Source organism: Endocarpon pusillum (genome assembly GCF_000464535.1).
Source record: "Endocarpon pusillum Z07020 unplaced genomic scaffold scaffold2153, whole genome shotgun sequence".
In the NCBI taxonomy this organism is placed as follows: Eukaryota; Fungi; Ascomycota; class Eurotiomycetes; order Verrucariales; family Verrucariaceae; genus Endocarpon; species Endocarpon pusillum.
Window position 1 is genome coordinate 28,987 of NW_006916146.1, and position 19,974 is coordinate 48,960.

At 48.0% G+C, this 19,974-nt stretch overlaps 6 protein-coding genes across 6 annotated transcripts; 4 read left to right on the forward strand and 2 right to left on the reverse strand.

Moving 5' to 3' along the window:
* Positions 1-78: 78 nt before the first annotated feature.
* Positions 79-438, forward strand: EPUS_08483 (uncharacterized protein; the record flags this gene model as incomplete). Its single annotated transcript, XM_007803288.1, has 1 exon — positions 79-438. One exon carries the CDS (start codon positions 79-81, stop codon positions 436-438), a length of 360 nt encoding a protein of 119 aa, XP_007801479.1.
* Positions 439-1,981: 1,543 nt separating this feature from the next.
* EPUS_08484 (uncharacterized protein) lies at positions 1,982-5,537 on the reverse strand (the record flags this gene model as incomplete). Its single annotated transcript, XM_007803289.1, has 2 exons — positions 1,982-2,250; positions 2,303-5,537. The coding sequence occupies 2 exons, from the start codon at positions 5,535-5,537 to the stop codon at positions 1,982-1,984; spliced, it is 3,504 nt and encodes a 1,167-aa protein (XP_007801480.1).
* Positions 5,538-6,677: 1,140 nt separating this feature from the next.
* On the reverse strand, positions 6,678-9,015 carry EPUS_08485 (uncharacterized protein; the record flags this gene model as incomplete). Its single annotated transcript, XM_007803290.1, has 4 exons — positions 6,678-7,918; positions 7,978-8,605; positions 8,664-8,822; positions 8,872-9,015. The coding sequence occupies 4 exons, from the start codon at positions 9,013-9,015 to the stop codon at positions 6,678-6,680; spliced, it is 2,172 nt and encodes a 723-aa protein (XP_007801481.1).
* Positions 9,016-9,383: 368 nt separating this feature from the next.
* Positions 9,384-10,715, forward strand: EPUS_08486 (uncharacterized protein; the record flags this gene model as incomplete). Its single annotated transcript, XM_007803291.1, has 1 exon — positions 9,384-10,715. The coding sequence occupies one exon, from the start codon at positions 9,384-9,386 to the stop codon at positions 10,713-10,715; it is 1,332 nt and encodes a 443-aa protein (XP_007801482.1).
* A 4,837-nt stretch (positions 10,716-15,552) lies between these two features.
* Positions 15,553-16,467, forward strand: EPUS_08487 (uncharacterized protein; the record flags this gene model as incomplete). Its single annotated transcript, XM_007803292.1, has 1 exon — positions 15,553-16,467. The coding sequence occupies one exon, from the start codon at positions 15,553-15,555 to the stop codon at positions 16,465-16,467; it is 915 nt and encodes a 304-aa protein (XP_007801483.1).
* Positions 16,468-18,420: 1,953 nt separating this feature from the next.
* On the forward strand, positions 18,421-19,801 carry EPUS_08488 (uncharacterized protein; the record flags this gene model as incomplete). Its single annotated transcript, XM_007803293.1, has 3 exons — positions 18,421-18,518; positions 18,569-18,712; positions 18,787-19,801. The coding sequence occupies 3 exons, from the start codon at positions 18,421-18,423 to the stop codon at positions 19,799-19,801; spliced, it is 1,257 nt and encodes a 418-aa protein (XP_007801484.1).
* Positions 19,802-19,974: the final 173 nt, after the last annotated feature.

The following is a 19,974-nucleotide window of genomic DNA, read 5'->3' on the forward strand; positions in this document are numbered from 1 at the left end:
ATGTTATTAGAGCGCGATCCTGATTCAGAGAAGTCAGGATACACTGCCAACTCTTATTTGGCAGTACTTCATGAGCAGATGCCTCGACTGTACGAACCAGGGCGCAAATTCATGCAAGATAATGCCCGAATCCATACTGCAAAGAAGATTATCAATTGGCTTCAAGAGGAGGGCATAGAATTGATGGAATGGCCAGCCTATAGTCCTGATCTCAACCTAATTGAACACCTCTGGGCGCAACTCAAGCAATGGATCAATGATCACCATCCAGAGCTAATTAATATGGGCAAATCGGAGGAGGATTATCAACGTCTGTTCAGAGCAATTTATGAGGGTTGGGATGCTATAGGAGAAGAAGCTGTGGCCAATCTCATCAAGAGTATGGATAGTCGAGTGAATGCGGTCATTGCGGCTAAAGGATGGTACACCAGATTCTGAATATCGACTGCCTATTTAGGAAAATAGCCCAGCCTCAATCTCTGGATGTTTCTGAACATTCTGAGCCGTTTTTCATCAGAATCCATCAAGTTGGTAACTTACTATGGTAAATTGTATGAAGATGGTCCAAAATGTTGGTGGGGTCTGAAAGTGGGGTTGGTCCGATACTTTTGTCCTAGTACTGTAAGTGGACCTCAGGTCTGGATCAATGTACCCCGCATTATGGGCCCGGGGCCAGCTATTGCAAGATGAGGACGATGCTATTCAGCCAGAATAGTTAGAATGAAATAGCAGACGGAGGAAGCAGTTAAAGACATGAATGAAATGATGCGAGATAGAAGGTCAGTAGTGAGCTTTGGGGGAGAGTGTCAAGATTGGGGTTTATTGGAACGTGTTCGAGCAGTGGCCCTGCAGAGTGCATCGGCAAGGTCACACACTGATCCAGAGCACCTCCTTTGGTTGGGCCATGCCTCGACCCCAGTCACCACACTTGGCTGCTGTGGAGCCGATCGTAAGTAGCTAGGCAGTAAGGGTGCCCCAAGGAATTATGCCTCAACACACCAACCACGCAAGCCGGTCAAAGACACAGCAAATAACAGATCAGCAGGGAGATTTTCAGCTGCTGATGCACCACGGAACTGGCCATGTGCACAGGCTGCAGTCGAGTGACATGACCGTATACCATGATCCACATGATTGAAACGGACAAAGCATCGAAGATGTACGTAGTAAGCTCACGATGTCTTCTCGGTGGAGTCATTCACCCAGTAAGTCACGCGGTATGCCCGACTACCTCCGACAGATAGCATTGTGCGACCTGAAGACCGAGCGAGAGACACTAGGAGTAGTCAGGTCTATCAAGCAACTCCGTACCCACCAGCTCGGGTTGGGCAGGTACAAGACAGCTTGGGTGCGTCAAGACAGGCTATCAGTGGTATCCCTTTCCACAGGCTGCTGTACCGATGACAGGAACCCAAGCAGCATCAGGATCAAATAATAGATCGTGAGAGACTTCTCAGTGGAGCTCCAGACACGCCCTAGCATGGCCGCATCACTCCCCGGTGTAGTTTCCCGAGACCCTGCATTAGGCGATGTGGTTACAGCATGACTTGGACAGATAGATGTTTTCTTATCCACCAATGGGACACTTCGGCGACTAGACTGCCCAGTCTGGAGGCAACGAACGGCCCGTCCAGAATCAGTGCGAGGCAAGACGAAGCAAACGCTAGAGTTGGTAGGTAGGCTAATGATTATCCAATGTAGTTGTCGTCCTAAGTCGATAAGGGTATCTAGCATACTAAGCGGAGGAGAAGCATTGTTTCTAAATCCCAATGCTCATCCATCCGTTCTAGCTCGATATGCCATGCTCTATTCTCTAGTTAGAGTGAGTCTTTGCGCCTGACGAGATTCAGTGCAGATGATGTGACAAGATCTTCAAGCAAACTTCAAGCAAACTTCAAGCAAAAGACGTAACGCTTCACAAAATGTAGATGTACAGTTGATTGACCCCATATGCCCTAATATTGTTCAAAACTCAGGCATTTTACTCCCCAACTATCCAGGCGTGTTCCATCACTTCTGTAATCGTGATTCTCTCGTCAACGTCTCGGTCTAACATTCTTCGGATCAGGTCAATGCAGGCTTCGGAAAAGGGTATGAAAGGTACTCGAAGAGGATGGTCGAGGATTTCCTCAATGTTGTAAAAGGGATTTTCCTTGTAGACGATTGTGTAAAGAAGGATTCCCAGGGCCCATACATCTTGCTCTTTGCCTCGGTATGCTTTGCCTTGAAGGACTTCGGGTGCGGCATAATCTACAAGCCGGTCAGTTGGCATGCAACAAAACACAGACGCAATGGAGCTTACCAATTGTGCCGACAAAGACATCGAAGGGTCCGTTCTTGATATAGGCAGCACTTCCAAAATCGATCAACTTGATCCTCCCCTCGCCATCAAGTACGACGTTTTCGTCTTTGATATCCCGGTGAACAACCAGAGCTGTGGTATGCAGGTGATGGATGGCGTCAACAACCTGCTTGAAGATGCTTCGGCATTCCCCTTCCTCCATATTAGTGCGTAGCTCGATATAGTCAAATAAGTCCATCCCTGGGATTCCATGAGGCCGCATCTCGATGTAGTAGTTGATGTCATCTTCAAAGAAATCAACCATTTCAACTATGTTTGGGTGCTTCAAACCGTCCCTCCGCAAGTAGTCCATCACATGTATCTCCAACGGGACCGTGCCCAGCCGCCGATCACGAGTCCAGGTGTCAACCAAGATTCTCCTTTTGGTAACATACTTCAAGACCATCTTGCGTGAATTGTTTTTCTTGTACCGACCCAACTTGACTTGACCGTACGCTCCGGAACCCATCTCTTCTAGGATGACAAAGTCACTGATCGTCTTTTTCTTGTAGGGCTCTGTAGAAGGATTGACGACGTTGGGACCGGGATGCTCCAATGGCTCATCTGAGATCGTCGTGGAAATCGATTCCTGCAGCTGCTGCGTTGTCAGAGAAAGCTGAGAGCTATCTGCCGACTTAGACGAATGGACCGAGAACGAAGGGTCAGGCGAGGCCGAGGCGATAGTCTGTCCGGGCGACGGCTGGCTTGGAGGGGTTATCGGTCGTGAAACGCGAGACCCCTCCGTTCCCGTAGTACCCAGGCCAGCTGAGTGAAGCTGCCTCGAGTATGTGATCCATAAAGCATAGACAACTTCCGTCACAGCCATTTTCTCATCATCAGTGCCTTCCTCCGTCTCCTCGATCGTCTTTTGGGTGCCAACAGGAAAGACAGATTCACTCCTCACCACACGCATTTGTACGTCTACCATCAGCTCGGCGCCATCCCGGTGTCTAGCTGTAAGCCCTGATGGTCGGAGAAAGATGCTCGCAGCATTAGCTTTACCTTCTCGCAATAACATCAGGGCCCTGGCTCGGCGGAAACTATGCTCCGGTACGACTATGCCATCAACAAGATCCACTTTGTCCTCCTCTGTCAAGAAGCGTAGTAGATCATCAAAACCGGGTATGAGTTCCATGATCAATGATCCCTCAGGATGCTCCTGACCGAACAGAGCCGCCGCGAAAACGGCGTTGGAGCTAGTGATTCTCAGCGACGAGGGCGAGAGGACCATGACGCCAGCAATATGTGGGAAGCTTGAGACACGAATGTCTCCAAGACCAGACATTGCGCTATTCGTGGTTGGAACATTGATACCGTGGCTTGTGCGGGCGGTTAGATGGCGAAGATTCGATATGGTTGAAATTAGGTCACCCTTTTTGCCTCCAGTACAGTCACTCGGCAGGTGCCCAAACAACGATAAAATAGAAGTGCCTTTCTTGATCCTTTCATGCCCCCATATTGGCTCCACGTCGCCTCTGGCTTCGGAAACGAAGCCTTCTTCATCGAGCTTAAGGACGGCAACATTTTCAATGATTTCTTCCAGCACCCAGATCAGGCCTCCGCGCTTTTCCATCACCCAGAAGCTTGCCGATCCGGTAGATCCATTTCTCTTCCGGATGGGAACCACATCTCCACATAGAAGAACACCTCGAGATCTGGTGGCGGGATGGTTCTTAGGCCTCCTTGGCTTATAGTAGCCACCCGAGCCATCGTCCGTTTGAGCTCTGCGTTGGGTCTTTTCCCGCGCAGGAGCTTTGCTGAGTAGCTGTGCGGTTATACCACCTCTGGAACCAACAAGCGACTTCTTGACCGTGCCATTCGTGAGTGATAGGTTTGCAGCAACTCTCGCCTTTTCGGCCGAGTCAGGACCTGGCCCTCGGAGTTTCTCTTCTAACCAGCTCCTCCTATCTTCCTGGACTACCTCGAGGATGCCAAGCGTTCGAACCTCGGCTCTGGTAACCCCAAAAACGAGGCAGGCAAGATCGTTCGCGGCCAGGATGGTCCACGGAGATTTTGCTTCGGTCCTGAACACGGCCTGAGCTGCAGGTGCCCACTTGCTGCTATGGCTGTGCACAGAAGGGCCTGCTGCAGCTTGTGCCGCCGGGAGAGCTCCCGGCAGAGGGGTTGGTGACAACAAACTATAGGATGACTTCTGACCGTTTTCTGAATATGGTTGTGCTAAAGCCTCCATCAATTTTGCCTGAAGGGAAAGGGAAGAGATGTCTGTGAAGGTGCGCTTGAGGCTTGATCGTCGGGCCCGAGGCTCTGCATCCATAAGCTTAAGACCTCCTTCATCCAAGCCGAAATCGTTCGCATCGTCATCTACGTCCGGTTCATTGTCGATCACAGCTTCCTCTGATATTCTTCCCGGTTTTTGGCTGAAGCTCTTTTCGAAGATGTTCAACCCCTTCAAATCTGGTGGTCCTGTAAGTGGTCCATAGTCTGATCTGTCTTCGACGGCTCTGCTTGTGTCTACCCCAAGTAAATTTGCTTTTTTCAAGAGCTCCATCATGCTCTGAAGCTCTGCATCTCCACTCACCCGAGCTTGAGCACTTGCTAGCGCTGGACTGCTCGCCGCCCAGCCTAGACGATCGCGCATGAATTCTATTGACTTTTTGAGAACGTTCTGACGGGTGTGGAGGAAGTCTTCTGACTGATGCGCGAAGGAGAATGAGTGAAGAGACTCGGAAGGGAAACGCTGAAGGTCTTCAACCCCAGGAGATGTCGGTGTGGGCATGATATGCAGCGAGGCAGATCTCGATGAAGTGGCTGAATTAGGCATGGCGGAGGCAGAAAGCAGCTGAGGGGCAATGAAGGACGAGTCCGGAGACGAAGGCATTGTTGGAGCTCTAGTCAGCGGCTGTCCACGTATGCGACGTAAGCCTGACAGTCCTAAGGTATTATCATGCTCAAGTAGCTGTGTTCTATTTGTACAAGCGATCAGCGGGACTGCTCGGGGTGGAGCATGATCGGTTACCAACTTGGCCATATTCAGCTCTTGTGTCGTCCCGGCATCAATGGAGTACCGCACACGTCCCCTTTCTGTAGTCTCCTGCGTCTTCGAAAGCAGATTCCCCGTACTCTTGTTTCTCTGCACATACAGAGAGTGCTCTGGTATTTCGAAAGCATCGTCAGCTGGTGGATTGATACTTGTATTGATGATGCCTGGTTCGTAAAATCTGTCAGTAAGAGTCATTCTTTGCATTGCGTTCAATTTTCGTTTGTAAGGCGTACTGAGAAGCATGAGTCTTGCAGCATGCACACAGGACAGGTCACGCGTTATTTAAGTCATTCACAAGATGGGGACCTCTAAATTCCTCAGCCAGGTGGTTGAAATTGTCCGCACGCATCACTAAGCCCCTACAAGAAGCGCAAATATCCGTTTTGCAGGGTCCTCTAGGAAATCAGGTAGATAGCAAGTCCTACCATTTTGGGGGTCACCATCACCTGGCATTCTCAAAGCGTCCGGGCTCTCACAATATCGAAGGATCCGTCGCTCTATGCCCTAGCTACCCCGAGTGGCGGACACTGCCAAAATATGTATAACTTGCTCCTTCAGTCGTTATTTTGTGTTCTGAGACGCAAGTTGACGCCTTTGAAGGGGAGTAGCAGTCGTGTAATGAAAGACTGGCGCTTGCTGGTGGGTGGGCATGGGGTCAGGGATGAGGGTCACACCGGCGGCTGTAGTGGTCGTAAGGGGGTTTTCATGGCTCTAAGTCACACATTCCATGCGGGAAATAGATGTAATCGGTGCAAACAGTCGAAACAGAGACCGCGTCAAAATGTCTGCTACATCTCTGGTAGGGAGTGGATGTTTTAGTTCAGATCTGGGGATTGGTGGGGGTCGGAGTTGAAGAGCTCGGCCATTGGAAAAGGAAGATCCCGCGTCCCTTTGAGAGTCGTGGCTTGCATGATCAAGGCCAAACAGGACCTAAGGTTGTGGAGAATTCTGGCCGTCAAGTGTGACCTCACGCAGAACCCCGTTGAGGACTTGATTATTGTCTGGGACATGCTACGAAACATCAGGCTTACATACGGAGCTGGACCCTGATTCGCCAAAACATGGGTTGATAAACTCGTTGGAAATCCAACCACAGGCCTCTCATCTGCCAGTGCTAACAGCAATCTTTTACAAAGGGCACAATGCATTGGCAATATCAAGTATTCTGCTAGGGAAGATGCATCGAGAGCTGGATGGTACAGAAGCTGCGGAACAAGCCTTAAACAAAAAAGATGCACGGGTAGCTCCACAAGTGCAAAATGGTATCCTTGTCTCTTTATACCACAGGATACACTGCACAGCATGGGGTGTAGTGCCAGATGTCATAATGTCATTTCAATTCCTTGCTCGGCTTCCATGAAGACTGCTCATGGTAAACCCGTCATCTTCACTTTCAGAGCCGTTCCTGCCCTCGCTGTCTTTCACATCCGGAAACAGACGCTTTGGTTTGACCTTGGGAATGCTATCCCTTCTTTGCTCTGGTGGAGGCGTTGAGGAACTGACGAAATCTGAACGATGCTGCCCTTCGCCTAGTATCCAGGATAACGGTGACTGTGCGAGGGGTGGTCGAGGCTTTGATGAGGAAAGCTTTGAGGACTCCGCATTTGCTTTGTGACGTTCCTCAACCTGGATAATAGCCCTTGCATCAGCACCCTCGTCTCTTGAACTGCTATCGGCGTTCCCTGAGGTGGCTTTCAGGGAAGTGGAAGGTCTATCGGACGCGGTGTTCTCTTGGTCTGCAGCCAGTGCTAACTCATCAGAGTCCTCGGGCAGAAGTCCGCGGCCCGAGTGATTCGTTTCTGTCATTCGAGGCTGGCTTTCGTGACTGCATTCGTTTACGAGCGCTTCTTGCCCTGGTATTGGTATCTCGCAGTCGGCTAGGTATACTTGAACGAATTGCATCTTGGCTAATGCAATGTTGAACGAGCTTTCTGCCACAGTGGCTTGTTCTCGAATGGAAGACTCTTTCTGCGAACGTAGCTCCTCTAATGCATCTGCTAACATTCTCGCCAGGGCCTTGTTTCGCTGTTCCAACATCGAAAGCCGGTTTCTAAGACCTTCATTGGCCTCCTGTTCTGTGCTCTCATGAGGAAGCGGCGCTGGGGCAGAATCAAGACTGTGTCTAGGGGATGTCGCTTCTGAGTGGAGGTTATTGACATTGCGCCGTACCTCGCCCGCAGCAGCCCGGACTGTCTTTGATATATTCCATCCTTCAGTTCTCCTTTGCAAACTCCCAGAGACTTCTTGGAAAAGACTTTCCAGACCTTTTTGTGGAGAAAGAAACCGAGCTGGTGACCTTCCAGGTGAACCACTGCTTCGAGAATGCGTGTTAAGGTTCTTCTTGTACCTTTGATTGAGTTGCAAGGCCGGAGGTCTTTTGACAGGTGGCAACCGCTGCTCGGGCAAGGCACCCTCCACCCCAGAATATCGAGAAATCAGACACGTGCCACCTTCAAAGGTTCTGTTCCGCTCCAGAAATATAGCGTCTTGAACCAATGTTGCCGGACCGTAAGGCGGCGTTGGTGGTTCATAATGTAAGAGCAGTTGTAGCGCTTCCGTGTGGTCTGCTCGCAATACTGTCCACAGACATTAGTCGGGGTGCAGATGTGAAAGGGCTATGTGCAATCAATCGTACATGGCCATCTTATTCTCAAGAGCATGGCTAAGCATGTCATGTCAACAAGCGATAGACTCAACCCCTCAGCAAAAAGAACATCCCAAACTGACAGAGTATCTGCGAGGCTGAATTCTCTTCCAAAGAGGAGTCTAATCCATCGTAGCAAAAATATTTGGGGGAGTATCTGGATGGCTTGAAGATGATTTGCGAGTTCTGGATCAACTTCACCAAGATATTCATCGTGGATACGTCGGCTCCGGTCCACAATAGGGGATGTAGAGTCTCCGATCTCGTAGAACGACTTCGCTGTCTGCATAACAGCGCAAAACAACGTGAAAGCATCGTGCTCAATGAATCGTTCATCTAAAACTTCCAACATCAGATCATCTTCTGCCTTGCTGTTCGGTATGGTGCTTGCTTCGATTGCATCGCAATGTACAACCCATAATATCGGTGCCAAAAGTTCATGCATGCCTTGCCTATATCCGATATCCGGGTGTAGCTTAGAGTAGATGAAGAGAATGTCTAGAAGTTTCTTTTGTGTTGATGGCTCCTGAAAGAAGGCGTTATCTTGCATGCACCTCTGGACATCTTGAAATATCTCCCCTCTATTCAATTCGTCTTGTCGAAGGGTTGACCAGGGTGACTTCAGGTCTTTGTCAGATGTCAGACAGACAGCATCAAGCTTGGAGATAACGACATACATTCGCATCGTCAGCTAGAGGATCGACAGCGGATTGTAAATCGTCTGGATGGTCGATATATCGGAGGAAATGCTCCCGAAGGGAGGAGTAGGCGTCTCTTGATTCCGTGAGCTTCTTTGGCCATGGTGTGTAGCTGAGGGGTCCATAAAGGAGGAAAGCCTGGTTGCATGTCAATGTGACACATCATACGTTGACAGTCTTGATGTACCTTCCAGCACACCGAACGCACACCGTCCTGACAGGGACTAGGCTCGTCTTCGAGGTCTCTTACAGCTTCGCGTAGGTCAAAGCCTATCTTTTCTTCTGAGAAACAAATATTCCAGCGCTTTTTCGATGCTTCGAGCGTTCGCATAGCGTCCTGTCACGATTGAGCTGAGGAACTCCGAACTGCCACTGCGGTGGTGGAGTGATGAAATATTTGCTTGGCGGACGTCCAAGGTCCAATGTATTTGGCTTTGGCTACTAGTACGTCAGACCTTGCGTACTTCAATACGAGTCCATAAAATCGAGCCTCAGATGGCCTAGCGGCACTTCCCATAGCAGAATCACTCCAAATGTCTAATATCAATAAATATCGGCCCACGAAGAAGCATATGAATGTCCGCGGGAGAACATGCTAGCCACGTCAGGACATGTAGTAAGGTGGTCTGAATTCACACCAGAGCTATTTCCTAATCCTAGTATCGAGCACAGCATTGGTTCATTCTTATAGTGTGAATAATGTCGACAGACCTGCTGGCTGAATTTGGTCAGACGGGGTCCTTAACTGGGAAGGATGGTAGGAAAGCATATGAGCCGACCAGCGACTCGCAGCAGGACAAAGATGTCCTCATAGCCATCGTTCCAGACACTCCTGAGCATGCCGCCAATCCGGACAAAGGAGATAGTCTTCCAGGAAATATCTGGCGCACGGACAATAGTGGTGCGGACGTTCTGTTTGATGCTTCGATAGATCAGTATGACCTCGATGACGACTTTGGCGACTTTGAGGACGCAAAGCAGGAGATAGCGCAAGGGCAGCCCATGAACCTACTCGACGGTACCGTGTCAAAAGAGTCTTCATCAGGTGCTACAGTACAGACGCAGAGCTTGCTTGGCTTGAAGGGCCCCAATGATTCACTAAAGTTTTCGTCAAGCGAAACTCAAAACCGGGATCAGGAGTTTGAGTGGGACCCTTTCTTGGTAGCCGTTACGAAAGAAAGAACCAAGGAAGTGAGTCTTCACGCTTCTACAGAAGCATCTAACAACGAACAAGCATTCACGATGGATGAAACAGCAGAAGTGGAAGAGTGGGAGCCTTTTGAATATGGCGAAACTGAGGCCTCCGTGCAAAACACCCATGCTACTCAGATTCCAACTCAATCGGACATGGCTGGGACGATGTCAGAATTGAACAGTTCGCCGCGTCGGCCTCCTTTGGGGGAAACAACACCAGCTGTCGCACTCAAAGACGAGAGGCGACCTGTTAACATTCCTCCTCCTGCTATCTTACTTCAGATTCTGCCCAGGGTCTTTGAGAATCTGGTTGACATTAGTCGCACACATGAGCCTGCTCGGTGTTGCAAGGCTATGTTGCAAACCTACACAGTAACCAGCCATGTTATTGCTGGGCGCAGCCTTCGCTGGAAACGGGACAGTATCCTTAGTCAAAATAACAAAATCGGCCCAGCAGCAGCTGGAGGAAAAGGAGGCGGGATGAAGCTTACTGCTGTTGACAAAACCGAAAGCCTGAAGGAGGAACGAGAAGTCGCAGATGTAGTTGAAGCTTGGGAAAGATACGCTCATGTGTTCAACTCGACGTTGCACAAAGCTGGATTTCGGCGACCATTAATGACGCTGTCTGAACGAACCAGACCTCGTCCAGTGAAAGGACCCGGGGTGCTAACTTCACAATATGCTTGTGCTCTATGCGGGCTGAAGAGGGAGGAACGGGTAGTTGAAACAGACATCAATGTCGATGACCTATTTGGAGAATTCTGGGTTGAATATTGGGGACACCGCGATTGCGAAGACTTCTGGCAGGAGAACCAAGCTCTCTTGCCACAGCGCTGAAAAGGCAAGTTTGACAGGATGTACTGGGTCTTTTTCATATCGAACATGAACAGATTCTATCTTGGTGTCCAAAACCCAACACGCTCAAAAACTGTCGGTGGCAGGCTCCGCAAAGCGTGCCGGGGCGCAAGGACGTTATTGCTTCATTTACCAGGTGGTTGGAAGTCCTTATAATTCAAGATAGGTTGAGTCGACGGTGATTGGAAGAATAAAAGGCAGATTGAGAAGCAATATTAAAGACGCCGTCCAGCACTTCTTGCGGAGCCATCACCTATCACGCTCAGATGTCTATCTTGGTCGCACGAGTATAACACCTACATTGTGGGATCGATGTGTAATATCTGAGGTACATATATTTCACGGTTGAGGATCCTTAGATCCTGAACTCATACCACCACAAAAAGTCGTGCCCCTACTGTTAATGCCACGCAAGTGGAGATTGTGTCTGTGTCACTGACTTACGCTGGCCGAAGGGCGCAACATTGGCCATCCAGTAATACCAAGGTCCTATGATAGACATTTATGGACCCAAGCCGCAGTACTCATTACCGGATGCAGCAGCGCAAACCATTCAATGGCATGTGACCACAACTGCCTCGAGGAGCACGGCCATTCACTCTTGCTCCTGTGTTGTGTTTGAAAACACGCACACTGAGGCCATATCGTCAAGAAAACTGATCTTGTCGGGGACGCATGTACTACAATTTGACCGGCCCATCCCAGCCTAGACTTTCTCGTTTCGGCCTTCTAAGATGAAGCAGTGGTCAATGTGGGTTGAATGCGGCGAAAAAGCAAGGAGGATGTTGGGGCTACACAATACAGATGTGTACGTCGAACTACTGAGGCTGTCCAGGAGTGAGGTTTGATGGTTTATATCTCCCAGGAAGGGTTGAAGGATCGTCTATCATAACCGGCTCAATTGCATACTTTAGTTCTAGTCATTGATACTTCCACGTCCTCATGTGTTGCTAAGTATCATGTGTGCCTTGAGATAAGCCGTTTCATCATGGCAGTGTATCCAGTCAAATCAAATTAGTCAAATCGAATCAAATCAAATCACGTTTGTCAAATTATTCAAATTGGGTCTTGGCAGAAAGGTTGTATATTTTGGCATATTTTTGTTAAAAAAATTAAGTCTTGGCGGACTTTTTTGCGAGATGGAAATTCTTGACAGTTATCCTAACGAAACTATTGCTTACTAAGAATTGACTCATGAATTGGCTCATTTGATTCGATGGATACCTTGGTTTCATGCGGAATTGACCATTTGATGAAATCGAAAAAAGGTCATGATGGCTCTAGCTTCCTCCCATGGAGACATTGTGATTGTCTTTGCTCCCTATACGCGAGTCCATCACAGCTCTTAGAGTCTAGCAGCCACAATGACAAGTATCTTCGAGGTATAGATGCCCCTTTGAACGGACCTGATAATTCCGACTTAAAGCTTGAGAAAAGTCGGCTTGTGCAAGGCAGGAAGAAGGCGGACGGTCCGTGGAACCTAGCAGGAAAAGACACCGGGGTAGTTACTTCAGGTTGCCTAAATTACGAATCAGTGCTCAGTTTAGGCCTAGTCGTGATATGATCTACCATTTAGTAGCAGTATGCATAAAAATTATAGTGAAGATGTGTCATTTTGGACGACTTTTTCCAATATTACTAGTAGTTATTACATATGATATGGTCATCCGATCGCCTTTTGCCGGTCTTTGTGATGACAGACCATCGTTTAATTTGCTAAGGACCAATAACGTGTCACTCTCAGAGCTCTTCTCCAGGTAGTAAGTCAGAAGCTCGAGTAGAAAACTCTGCGTCCCTCGCTAGGTTCAAGATTCTATCACTGGCTTCTGGCTCATGCCCAACCTCATCACATTTACCATTTCCCAAACACTAGCCATAAGTGTTCGCAGACAACACAGTTCACAACCTTCAAGGAGACGTTTGCTCACCGAGAGCGCATCATCCCCTAATAAGTATTGCCCGTTGCAAAAGTGTTGCCGTTCCTTTGCATCTGCTTGAGAGCGGCTGATGCTGGAGCTGTTCATACTAAATTTATAGGTATTAGGTAGAATGACAGGAAATCAATATCATTTAGTACTGTACTATGGACCCAATGACTTACAGTTGAGCTTATTTTTCGGGTTTTGAAGTCTAGATTTGAAAGAGTAAGTAGTTGAAGTTTTGTTTATAAAAAGTATACCCAATCAAAATAGATAGTACTACTCAAAATAAATTAGTATCAAAAGAATCAGAAGAAACTCAGCTACGCATTGATATAAGGATCACAGAGTCTACATCCTTGCATGGCTCTCTGTGGCTGTTTGGATGAACAGACGAGCAGCTGCTCTGAAACATGTGCCAAGGAACTGCAACACTTTTGCAGTGGGCTATGAGGTGGACTACTACTAGTAGTATGCAACAGGCGCAGCGCCAGACATTGGTCGAATGAATGCAGTATTGCACAGTCCAACCCCTAAAAACCAATGTCACGTGCGGACGCACACACACGACCCTCGTTGACCAGGGACCATGATACTGCCGTCAAGCTGGAGAAGTTACTAGTATGTTATGCTTCATTTTCAGTGTTCTTTTTCGGTCACGTACTTGGGTTGCATCTTTCTCCATCATCGTACCCATCCCCTACGGAAGCCTCCTCAGTATTTTGACAAGAATTGTCAGGCCATTGTAGAGCTTGGCGTGTATTCCGCAGTCCGCCAAGAAAAATTCCGAGAAACAAGAAAGGGACTTCGCCCAATCAGAATCTACAATCAAGAAGCTTCTCAGAATCTGAGGGTGTATTACCTAACGGCACTGCAATAATGCTCTAAGTACTAGTAGTAGAAAAGAATAAGATAATAAGCCAAAGCCGATTCTGGGACAAGGACGCCTTAGATCTCAAGGCTCGGACTCCTTTTACTGACCCTCAATTTACCCAAAACCTAGCGCCTATAATGCAGCACTGATTTCTCACCTCAACGATGGTGGCGCCCGGTCTCCCTTCCAACATGACATACACGGTCGAAATACACATAGTGCTCTCTATCTTTGTGCTTGGCCCCCTGTCTGAACTCTGTGGTCCTGTCACTGTTCTACAAATATCAAATCGTCTGTTCCTTGCATTCAACATTGGATGTGGATTCGACACGTCGTCTTATCAACTTCCGAAAGCAGGTTTTGGTCTCCTACTGTTCACGCCCGCCTTGTATATGGCGGAATCTTACGGGCTTAAGGTCAATTCAAATTTCCGGTGATCTTTCTATCCCAACCCAACTTTACATGTAATTGTGTACGAAGATGTTGGACCAAAAGGGACCGTAAACTGGCCTTTGTCTGACAGAAGACTTAGTATTTGGTTGAATTTGGTGTTCGTGAGAGGGTGTCTGTAAGATAGCGTTCTAAGAGGATGTCCCTGAGAGGATGATTCTAAGAAATTATATCTAAGAGGGTGACTTAATAGGGGTCTAAAGAAGATCGTCTGGTCTCTTGGGATGGTGTTTATGAGAAATATATTTATATGAGAATGTTTATAAGAAGATGCCCCTAAAAAAAGGGTTATATAACCTTTTTTTTTATCAGAGGATACTCGTGAGGGAATATCTATAAGAGTGGGGTTTCAAGAGTGTGACTGTAAGCGGGTGTTCTTAGGATACTGTCCCCATTTGGTAAAATCTCTTTGTCAGGAGTATGGACTGTGCGCCCCTCGTATGCGCGAAGCATGAGTCAAAAGACTGGATTACCAAGAGAATTTTACTACGGAGTTCCCTCATAAGGTCGATAACCACCTCATGTATCTGCACCCTTTGGCATCACCAACACACTTAAGTGTTAGGGCTCAACTGGTTAAGACAAGTCTCAACTAGAAGCTGGGTCCAGGTGGGTTGGTTGGGTAGAACAGGAAGTGCAGTGAACAATACTAGGATGTCTTCAACTTAGGTATGAGCTGATAACATGAGTTGACTACGAAGACTATGAAACTACCTGGGAAATGAGCGTGCTTATATAGAGTAGAAGATTCGTGCTCAGAGTTGATCATCCTGATCACCTCTGATCATTGCTCATGAGTGCTCATCCTGATCACCTCTGATCATTACGTTGTCCAGGTCTGACCATGTGTGTAGTTCAGGGTCCAGTCCTGTCCAAGTCTGTCATAGTTCCTTCGCAGAGTGCCAGGCAGCTTCGTAGTGCCTGTCGGTGCTTGGCGTGTTCACGTGCTGTAACATTAAGCTCTTAAATTTCGGGAAGCTCTTGAATATCCAGATTTCTTAAGCCCTTGAGCCTCTGAGATATCTTGATTATATAAATATATGAAGATATTGGATTCTAATTAATTCTATGGTTATTGAATCAATTGAACATACTCAAGTGGCATTTGAGTAGCATTGATATTGAACAATGATAGAGAGCATGATAGTAGGGTTCTGGGTTATGGATGGCGTAATGATGTGTTGGGATTCGTGGGTGTAATTGTTGGAATCCCTGCCTCGTTCTTGCTGTATATGTATGGTGAGCAATTGTGGAGGATGAGCTTGTTGGCTAAGAGCGAGTGAAGAAGCGTCTGATCGGTGATAGTTGGGCCCGTCGGCGCTGGTATGGAGACCGAATACTTACTAGGCGACTACAAAGCGTGGCGTTGTTCGAAAGTTCTGTGACGAGTAAGTCATTCGGTCGGTCTGTTAGTCACTCGAATACTGTGACTCCATGTGTCTCATTGGCCTGCCTGTTATCTTGTTCGTTGCCATTTTCTTCTTCTAGGTGTTACTAGTATGTATGTTGTACTTCGATTGACAAGCCCGCTACGCCGTATTAATCCCCCTATTAGCCTTTCATCTGGCCATCATCGATGGCGCACACGCTCCTCACGCTCCTCACAACCCTTCTCTTCACCACAATCATCTACCTCCTTCTTTCCACTCTGCAAATTTACGTTCCCTTTCCCCCTTCATCCTTCACTGCCAACACGACGTATGTAAGCCACAACCCTTACCTTCCAACAGCAGGAAATTCAAACCCAGAATACCTCTTCAAGATCGGCAATCTGCATATCTACGGCATTAGGTCGCTGTTTATAGCTGTCGTGGTGGGAGTGTCTTTCCTTAGCGCTATGGGAGTGCTGTATGCTATTGTGGCATTGAAAGTCGGAGTTGTAAGATGGGATGGCAGTGAGCGATGGCGGGGAGGCGGAGGTACAAAAAGGAGGGGGTGGGAGGAGTGGCGTACAGATTACTCTTCTCCTCCGCCGGCCAGGTACAATTGCCAGAGCCGCGTGCGAAAGCCCACCAGGACGGTGCGGGATAGTGGAATGCAAGGCCAGACTCGAAGAGCGGTGTCGTTTCGTTGGAGGAGGACCAGTGGAAAACATTTACCGCTGCGTGGCCGAGAGGCCTTGATGGAACACGCAAATACCGCCCAACCATCCTCGGAACTGAGGAGAGTGGCCTCGGCCGGGACGTTGTCGGGTAGCATCTCTAGATATGAGATTCCCTCATACTACCTCGCAGAACCTAAAAGGCAGTCAGAAGCACCGCTGGGCACCACTAGCGCGGATTGGCGGAGCTCGGGGATACCATCATATTATTTCACCGAGCGTGATGAGGATGGAAGATCGGTGCATGGAGAGCGAGAGCGACCGGGTTCCGAGACGAGGAAGCTAAAGGTACTGGTGGTGGAGGCTGAGGGTTCTATGCCGGATCATCTGCCTGAGCCCCTTAGTAAGGGGGGGAACGGCGTTGATAAAAGCGAATGTGTTGGGAGATGATGGTGAGAAGCTTGACGGGTAGTACCACGGAGAGTGAGGACGGCAGGAGAATAAGCGGATTGAGCGGTCAACTGGCAGGCGCAAGGATGGGAGGAAATATTGGAAAAAGCCCTGACGGCGATGATGACTGGGGTCCAGTGTATTGTTTTAAGTGGAAGGGTGTCGAGGACTAGAGGAAAGGGGGTTGAAGCCATACAACTGGATCCTGGCGGCTGTTGGACATTTTTTGTACCAAGGATGAGTCGTGGCTCCTATCAGTCCCTGGGAATTGGCTGTCAGTTTTGCGAAGGCTTCGGGTGAAGCGTAGTCATAGCTCGGTGCTTGGGGATTAGCTTGTTGTCAAACCTCCAGAATCAGTGTGTCCATTTGAATCAAGCTGAGTCAGATAAACCAAATCCAACGCTCGGCAAATAAACCAGATCCGCCAATGGAAGTCTTGATTGAAATATACAGGGTCATTTTGATGAAAAGATAAAAGTCTTGGCGGACTCTCTTTGTGAGATGAAAGTCCTTGTCAGTCCTCCTTGACAAATGAGTCAAATCAAAACAAATTGACCCCAGGGATTAGACGAGCAAATCAAAGGGAGGTCATGATTTGGTTTCTTTTGATTTGATGGATACACTGAACTCTCTAGCATTCAAGGGCAGCCCCACCAAACGACGGGTGAGGACGCCTCTGTACGTAATGGCGATTCACTATCCCGTCAGAAACTAGCTTGTCCTTGTCTGGAAATGTGCTTGATAGTTGAAGCTTCTCGATAGTAGCCTGTGGAGTCCGAATTGGGTGTGTGACTCTAGATCCAGGTCCAGCTACTAGGTTGAAATTCTCCTTTTGGCTTAATTGAATTAGTGGCCGACCTCGATTTGCACCACATCCCCATTTGCAACAGTTTTATGGTCGCTTTCTCTGTTCCTACTAAACCTTCCAGCCACTAAACTCAGCTTGCAGTCATTCCACAAATATTCATCAACATGAGTACATAGATAGGTCAAACGACATGGACAAAACAATCTGTGTCTAAATATGCATATTCAACCTCTATCAGTCCACCCCGTCTCTAAAATTATGTCAGAACAATAGAAATATGCTCTGAGACCTAAAACACCAAGTAACAAATGGGGGTGTGGTGCACAGGTCAGTTGGCCATGTCTACCACAAATGTGTGCAGTGCCATTTTTCACATCCCTACGACAAACAACGTCTGCCTCAAGTAAGATGACCAAAGCCAGTCCCAATATGACACCCAAATCTACCTCTCTGTATAAGTAGGGTGTATTGCTGCAAGCTGTGACAAGTGCAGCATAGGGATAAATAACAAGCACTCACATTGAGACGGCCCAGTTGCCCTAATGGCTCCAGCACAATCGTTCTCACATATTTGGATTTGCTTTCATCCTTTGAATTTCCAAGGATGATGGATTGAAGTTGCTGGGCTAACGGCCATGAGCTTTATCCGAGCAAGCAATGATGTGCATGTTCCATTACTGTTGATGATGTGTCCCATCCAACATGCAGTTGCAGCATCCACGCTTAACTCCGCCTTGCAGGTCCAGGGCTGTCACAGAACAAGCAGTCTCAAAGACTGTGCTCGGTCTGGACGGCCACGAAATCCTATATATGACCTCCACAGTTGATGTCAGTTGCTTGGAGTTGTTTGTGAAATTCAGCCATTTCACTTCTGTTGCCAAACGGCCCATCTTCACATCGTCACGTTCAAAAGATATTCATTGATGATCAGCTGGGTCATCATCATGGATCTCCAGCCTCACATGTTCTTCTTCAACCACGGAAAGAAGCGGCGCTTAAAGACGAAAAAGATCTCCAGAAATCAATACAGGCCACCCCAGAACACTTTTCGAAAGAAAGCATAAGGCCACAGTCCACCAGGTCTTATTATTTAATTACCCTCACGTCTGCATAATTTCATAATCAACCAAAACCACAACGCGACGATGGATCAGAACAAATTTCCAACAGCTGCTATGGAAGAAGAAAGGGAGACCAGTCCTTCCTTGTTGGTAGAGCCATATGCAGATTGTCCCATGGAAAGGTGAGCACCCAGCATGCTTGATGAAAGATCGATTTTTCTGACGGTGGTAGTATCAACCGCACAAATACGAATTTCGCACAACTCAATATTCTGACTCTGAGATACCTTTTCCCGCACGAGGGCTATGCAGCAACCTGTCGAGCTTCAGGACATGGCCGCAGATGTAAGACACCAAGCTTGGGGACACTATGGAGGTAAGCGATAAGAAGATCCTATAGTCAATATTGGTGGCGGCTGAACTCGGCTGAACTTGGCTGACAACGGACAGTGAGATGAATGAGAGCCCAAAAATCCTTGTCAGGGCTATCTTATCAGATACCGACTTTCTTCTCCCAACCAAATTGCTCTGTGAACGATCCGCCTGGTTCTCAACCAAGATTACTGAACTGGAAGGTTGTAGCCCGATCGTCTTTCCCTTCGCCGACAGCCATGTTTTCGAATCTGTGCTGAGGTTCATGTGTACCGGAATACTGCAGGTATCAGACTGCCATAAAGATCAACCTGACGCAGCCTTCGAGATGGCCATGGTGGCTTGTAGGTTGAAGATGGAAGACCTTGAATGGTGTGCAGTCGGAAAGCTGGAGGACTACTTCGATATCAACAACAATACATACCTTCACCAAGACTCCGTTGAGTATGTGTTGCGCAACACTGCAAGCAAATCTCATCTCCGCGAATGGCTTGCCGATCATGTGGGAGGCTCATTGAGCACTGGAACATTACGTGCAGAAACCATCGCCAGGTTCATGGCTACCGCACCAGACTTCGCTATCAAAATCATCATGTCTATGCAAACTACTGTGGTAGGAACTACCAATGCTCTTCTAGATATGGATATTAGCGATATCGATTGGGCACGGCACGAAGTCATGGACAGAGACTATGGCGGACAGGGCTTTCCTTCTTATGAGGATGTCGATGACAGTGATGAAGAAGAGGCCGGAGATGACCCTGAACCCATTTACACAAATATGGAGTCGTCTGACAACAGGGCAATTGGTACAGGCAAGGAGGACAATGAGGACGATGACGAAGAGGATAACGAACATGACACCGAAAATGAGGACGAGGAAGAAGGTTCGGATGAGGATGTGACTGATGACGACAAGGAAAACGAACCACCAAGCGACGATGAGATTGATAACGACAAGGAGAACGTACCGCCTAGCGAGGACGAGACTGACAGCGAAAAGGAGGATGTATTGCCCAGTGAGGAGGAGACTGATAATGAGAAAGAGAACGTATCACCTATCGAGGATGATGAGGATGATAACGAGCTCTGAGTGTCAACAGATCATGATTACTGATACTTGATGCCATGAAGCTGGAGAGTGAAACAAATAGACAAATCCTTCAATGGCTTCTTCAATATACGAGCTCCCTCCAAACTCAGTAGCTTCAAAGTTTACCTCTCAGCGATCAAATATCCCTTCTGCTACCCTTCATGCAATTACCG